General features: G+C 25.5%; 1 protein-coding gene across 1 annotated transcript; it reads right to left on the minus strand.

The window, feature by feature from the left end:
• Positions 1 to 373: 373 nt before the first annotated feature.
• On the minus strand, positions 374 to 4,017 carry LOC145843418 (phosphoserine aminotransferase-like). Its single transcript, XM_082950896.1, has 10 exons — positions 3,846 to 4,017; positions 3,584 to 3,644; positions 3,377 to 3,446; positions 3,108 to 3,258; positions 2,919 to 2,973; positions 2,471 to 2,643; positions 1,919 to 2,088; positions 1,570 to 1,698; positions 1,161 to 1,292; positions 374 to 857 (listed from the first exon to the last, which is right to left on the minus strand). The coding sequence occupies exons 1-10, from the start codon at positions 3,993 to 3,995 to the stop codon at positions 740 to 742; spliced, it is 1,209 nt and encodes a 402-aa protein (XP_082807022.1). The 5' UTR covers positions 3,996 to 4,017; the 3' UTR covers positions 374 to 739.
• Between the last annotated feature and the right edge of the window lie 2,675 nt (positions 4,018 to 6,692).

Below are 6,692 nucleotides of genomic sequence, written 5' to 3' on the forward strand. Positions count from 1 at the left end.
AACTGTATGGCTTAGTAATTTATATTCATTTAAAATTAACTTCGAAAGACATTTTCCATCTAGAATATTTTTATTTTTTGAATTCTAAAATAAATAATAGCATTTAGTTAACGAAATCATAAAAAATGACATTTTCTTAAATTTGCATATAGTTTTGTAAATTAAAAGTAAATTTTATATAAAAAGTTTTTAGAAGATTTAAGGATATTTAGCTGAGCAAATAGTAATTGATTAATACTATGTGAAAGTTATTACAAAAATAGTTGTAACTTTTTTGTAAAAATATAACTTTTTTTTTTCTAAATTAAACAAGTTGAAACACAAATTAACCTTTTTTTTACCTCTATAAACAAAACCACATTTTTTAGTAAAATTTATTTCAAAAATAAAGTTGTAACTGATCAAGGTATCTAAATAAAATAAAAAGCACAATTTAAAAAGAATTAGCTTTATAATTTTTAAACATTAATAAGTTTTTAGTTGTGATATATAGATAACTGACAAAAAATATTTTTTAAATTTTTATTAGTTGACAAAACAAGCTGAAGCTTAACTTGTGTTATGATTGTACTGTGTCGTTTTAAGTTGAAGAAAAAAAATTAAAGCAAAAAATTACAGTACATTTTATAAGATAATATATCTAACTAAAAAAAAAAAAATTGATTTTTGTGGAAGTTTAAACAAAGCCTAGTTTACCAAAACTTATGTTGTGGTATAATAAAAACGAACAAAAATAAAATTATCTAGCAGCATTTAAATCATTTAACTCTTGGAAATTCTTCATAAACTCAACAAGTTTCTCAGTTTCTTCGATTGTAACAGCATTATACAGTGAAGCTCTAATACCACCAACGGAACTATAAATAAAATAGAGGTTAAAAAAGTTCAAAAAACTTTAAAAATAAACTTTACTGCTGCTATAATTGAAAAACGTGCAACTTTAAACGTGTTACTATTTATACTAGTGTAATCATAAGATAATCGACTCGTACGTTTTTATAATGTAATCTAAAACCTTTTGTAAAACTGTTTTAAGAAGTAAATAAAATTATAAAAACTTATTACTTGACTTTTTACTGTGTTCAATGAATGTTTTTTGAACTATTTATTAATTCTAATATCTACAAAATTAACAAATCATCAAACAATTGTGTACTAACCGGTGACCCTTGAGGCCGACCATACCAGCTTTCTTGGATTGTGACACGAACAGAGCTTCAACGTCTTCATCCCCACCCGCTATCCTGAACGTGATGTTCATTCTGCTTCTGCTACCTTCCTCTACTGGACAACTGTTAGAAGCACTTCAGTTATGCCAACAAAGATACACACGCAAACATGTTTTTTTTTTATATTTTAGAAATAGCATGTTTGAGTTAAAGCGTTTTGTAAATCTTTTTTATTTTTATTATAATTAAGTTTTATAAACTTAATAAAATTATAAACAATGATATACTTTTATTACTGAAATTAAATACTACGTTCATTTAAATTTTAGTCATTTATGTTGCTTGTAAGCTTCAGAAAATTATATAAAAAATTTATCTTCGAGGATGTATATATAGTAACCTGTAAAATCCGTTTGATTCTTCGATAGTTTGGTAGACATTGTTTGATTTTATGCAGTTTCGTTTTGCCATAGCCAAAGCTCCACCTTGAGATTTTATCCACTTCAATACTAATCCCATTGTGTATATGCTAAAAATTTACAAAGTATTAGTTATTTTTTTTCAGTGTTTTAAATGTACATTGTTCTTAGAAAAACTTAAACTTTTTGTTTATAAAAAGCTACTTCTCCTCTTCATTTCCTTTTAAATAAGCTAAAAGTAGTTTTTATAGCTTTAAAATTATTTAGTATAATATTTACAAGTGTACACTGTACACAGAATTTTTCATGACTAATACACTTTTAAAAAACCTGTAGCTGGGTGGTGTGTTGTAGAGGCTGTTTGCGTTTGCCTGAAGTTTGTAATCAAGAATAGAGGGAGTTATGGACATGGACTTTCCAATGAGGTCTTCACGGACGATCGCAATAGTGACGCCTGCGCACCCAATGTTCTTCTGCGCTCCTCCTATGACTGCTCCAAACTATAAACAAAACTTGTGAGTTTTAAATTAATTTTTATTTAAAATTGCAATTAAAAAAAAAAAAAAAGTAAACTTGATTTTAACATTTTTATCTTCAAAGATAGAAATTAAAAAAGCACTTTTTAACATCCAGATTAAACCTATAAAAACTTCAGCTTTTTGATTTTTTAGGAAACACCTTATACTACACGACTTAAATTCTCAAACTGTTTGACTAACTTTTATATCACAACTTATTATTGTATCCATAACAAAACATTTTCTAAATCAAATACAAACCGTTAGTATGCAGGGATTTTATAAAGAGCATTGAAAAGCTTAAATAATTTTAAATTGAGTTTTCTTGAGACTTGTAAAACAAAAGCAATATATTATTTCACACCTTGCTGACGTCGAAGGGTCTGGATAAGATGTTTGATGACATGTCGGCAACGAGAGGCACGCTTCCCGTGTCCGGAACGAAGGGAAATTCAACCCCATCCACCGTCTCGTTGTCGCAGTAGTAAACGTAACTCGCTTCCGGGTTCAGTTTCCATTCGCTCTGCTCCGGAATTCCTAAAAAGAACATTCGCATTAAAGTTGATGTGAAAATATTTTTACACGGTAAAAACCAATACTAGTTGGTTTAAAAAACTAAGTCATTTTGAGCTATTAAAGGTATTAATGTTTCAAAGCTATATAAATACTTTGAGCTACTAAAAGTCATATAATTAATTTAAGAATATAATTTTAAAATCTTAGAATTTTTAAACTTTAATGTACGAATGTAAAAAGGTTTACAAGAAATACTACTTATACTATTTAGCGTACTATTCTAAGATAAAACTTACGGTTGAATTTTTCTAGTTTTTCGTGAACCACATTTACTGATCCGTATTTGGCAGCCTGTTTTTAGGAAAGTTTTATTTAGCTTTGTAACTTATGAAATTGATATAAAACTACAAAAAAATTATTTTTCAATAAGTTTTTAAAATTAAAGTATTAAATCTTATATAAACTTATGACAATTGTTTTCTTACTTCTTTAACTGCTTTGTTCGACCAAGTACCAGTGACGATGTAATCAGCTGATTTTGATTCGTTCAACTCCATGAAGTTCATCGGCACCGCACTAAACTGTCCGGTTGCTCCACCCTGCACGAACAGTACCTTGTAGTTGTCAGGAATGTCTCTGATAAATAAATTAAAAATTTACAATCAAAAACAAATATTTTATTTAAAAAGAATAAGCTTTATATGACTTTAACACCTATATATACAGTTGCACAAGTAATTTTAAAAACACTTACAAAAGTTCCTTCATTGTTGCAACGGCTTCGTTTACAATTCCAAGAAATTCTGCAGATCTGTGACTCATTTCTGTTTGATATACAATAGTCAAAACACAAATAAGTAAGCAAAAATAACCTTTAGCTGCTTGCTAAAAAAAACTCTAGGTAATTTTTTTACTACTGACTCAATATTTGTTGTTATGTTAATATTTTGTTTTAACTGACCCATAACGCCTAATCCAAGGTTTTGATAACTCAAAAGTTCATTCTTTGCCTTAATTAAAACCTGAAAAAATTATTCAATTTAATATTTTTATTTTCTTAGAGAAATATTAAAAGATTATTTTTGAGTATTTTACCTTATAAACTTTTGTTTTTATATAATGTCCTACTTATGAAAATTTAAAAATTATACTTTATATTTTGATTTATCTTAATATTTTTGCACAACTAAATATCGTTTAATTACATAAAAATAAAAACTTACAGATTGGTCGAGTTTTGATGGGCCAGGGTTGAAATTAAGTGTCTTGCTTCTTTCTTCTAAAGATTTATCAGTTTGTACGTTTGATACTCCATTAGCTACCTTAGCTTTTTTCAAGATTTCTGGGTTACCGTTTTGGCTGATAATTTCCATTTTGTTTTTGTTTATTTGACTTTAAAATATAATATATAATACAAATACAAGTATTCGTTAACTGAAATTAGTTTTAATTAAACCAAATACAGACATAAAGCTGTTTTTACTTGGAAATTTTTGATAAAAGTAAGTATTCAAATTTTAGTTCTTTAGCGTTTTAAATCTAAATATTTAGTGTAAAGATAGGTTTGTAATGAAACTAAGCAAAAAAACATTTAGGTTATATAAAACTTTGAAGGTATACACAATACAGTTAACTTTACAAGTAAACAAAAGAATTTAAAGTGCGTTAAGATTGTTTGCTGTTTAGTTATTACACTTTATAAATAGAGAAATAAAATATAAAGAAATCAATACTGAAAAAAAACTGTTAAACTGTATATAAATGAAAAAATAATAATTTAACTGTTTCGGTTTTATATTCTAATACTTTTTAGTGTTGAAATATAACATAAATCTAAGTTTTAAACTTAAGAGTAATAGTTTATTTTTATTTATTCTTCTATTCTTATTAAAAAAAAGTTTACTTTAATCTAAGCTAAGACAACTAGCTCTTGTACATTTGAACAATAAGTTCCTTATTAATTATATTTTTAAAAACATAGTACAATTATCTTATCCTATTTACAGAAATTTTGGCTTAGAACAATTAAAAAACTTAGCGTAAAAATTTAGTCCATTGTATAGAATTAACTACAACTGTTAGCTAGTCTTTCTCTGTGAGCACTAAATTTAACTGATATTTTTATTGATATATGTTTGCTGTAAACTCATTATGTATTTTAATGAACTTAGACGTTATTAACCAAAACAGTTTTCAAACAAGAATGACAATTTATATTTATTAGGTAAAGTTAAATTCTGTACAAGTGTTATATAATATTCATAATGAAACGTAAGAAAAGTAATTAAAGCATGTCGAAAAGTTGTGTAAATAAGTTATTCGCAATACAGTTTTTACGTTTAGTAAAGCTTTTTTTGTGTAATAGGAAAAAATTAAACTTTTAAATGTTAGAATATTAAAGTATAAATAAAAATAAACTTTCAGAAATATAAAAAAAAGTTTTAATATTTTTTCAAATACTTTGTTTTTAATTTTATATTGATACAAATTCAGAAAATAAGTACTTAATTTATAAGAAACAGAAAAGTAAATATTTTGCTAAATTATAATCATTAAACTTCTAATTTTAATTATACTTGGTTTTTACAGCAATACACTAACTGCTACTCTAAGCTTCCTTTCTCTGTTAACTCATAGTTGTACTGCGTGCTAAAAGTCCAAAAGTTGCCGGTTATAAAGCATGCTGACTTCGGTTTGCATCAGATAAATTCGTTCATGCGTGACGCGCATGACCAAATCGTGGTGTGGAAAGTTTTGCAAAGTAATACTCATTGCTGTTGAATAATATGTTTTGCTCGATTTTCTAATAAATGATATTGCTAAATCTCATCAATTTTGCAATAACAAGCCAGTATCATCCCTGGTATGAACATTTTGCTATAACGTATAAAAGTACTTTTTTTGACTTTCATGCGTTTAAAAAAAGTTTGTTTATTTTAATAAACTCGAATAACCTTGGTAAAACAATGCTTAAAACTGGCTCGAATTTAAATAATTGCACATTTAAAAATATTAGACAGCTGAATACTGCTTCAAATACAAACCATTAAACAAAAATTTCACAGTTCTTATTTCACCCTTATAAAAAAATCATTGTATAAAACTATATTTTAAAGAATGCAAAAAATATAAACGTTGTTAATAAGTTTTTATTTTGATAGTAGTTTTTATTACATTTATGATTAACAAAACAAAGGTTGAAACTATAGATGTTTACTTTTAAAATTTAATTAAAAGTTCTTTCAGTTGAGTTAAGCTGTATTGATAAATATTGAAAAAAAAAATTTTTTTTCTTTACTAATACAAACTTCCTAAAAAACATTTATATAACCTCAATGCATTATATGGTATACACAAAAGTTTTAACTCAAAGTTTATTGTAATTTAAACTAAATTTTCACAGTGGAAAAAGTTTAAACGTAAAAAAACAAAAACTTTATTTTTTAATTTAAACATATGTTCAAAACTAGTTGTACTCTATTTTCAAGTTACAGTTATTAAACTGTAGTAAAATAATTAGAATGTTTATAACTTAAACTGTTGATTGTTTTACAGACTTATATTAGTATGGTTAGATTTAAATTTTAAAGCTAAAAACACATAAATAAATGTATATGTTATTTAAGTATTTAGTTTAATATAATTTTAAGAAAAAACGTTTAAATAAAGTTTTTAAAAATAGAAAACTTCTTATTACATCATTTTAAACTATGATAACGAAATTATACTTTTCAAACAAGAGACCATAAAACACAAAGTTTGTGGTTTTTAAATAAAATTCAAATTAGAAGTTTTTCAATCAATATAAAAGTCTTTGAGAATTTTTAGCAAAAAAGTTGTTTTTCTAAATCTAATAAGCTTGGTATTCATTCATATCGATGTCTTTATGCTATACTAAGTAAGAATGATTTTCACAGAAGTTCTAAAAATCATGAACAAAATGATTTCAATAACTAATGTTTGGTTCAGCAATAAGAATATTTATTTGTTGTTAAATGTATAAGGCATACAATTAATGTGGGTTATTATAAGTAGGTTTTTTTAATAACCAACATATTCGTTACATAGAC

This window comes from Thalia democratica, chromosome 8 (genome assembly GCF_965202585.1).
Source record: "Thalia democratica chromosome 8, ktThaDemo2.hap1.1, whole genome shotgun sequence".
NCBI lineage: Eukaryota > Metazoa > Chordata > Thaliacea > Salpida > Salpidae > Thalia > Thalia democratica.

What these genes read in the sequence shown, in the direction of transcription:
- LOC145843418 (XM_082950896.1), bottom strand. Translation starts at nt 3,995, where the DNA reads ATGGAAATTATCAGCCAAAACGGTAACCCAGAAATCTTGAAAAAAGCT. An exon ending in AAAACTAGAAAAATTCAACC is followed by an intron (nt 2,644 to 2,918) that starts GTAAGTTTTATC and finishes TGTTCTTTTTAG; the next exon opens with GAATTCCGGAGCAGAGCGAA. An exon ending in GACCCTTCGACGTCAGCAAG is followed by an intron (nt 2,089 to 2,470) that starts GTGTGAAATAAT and finishes TTTTGTTTATAG; the next exon opens with TTTGGAGCAGTCATAGGAGG.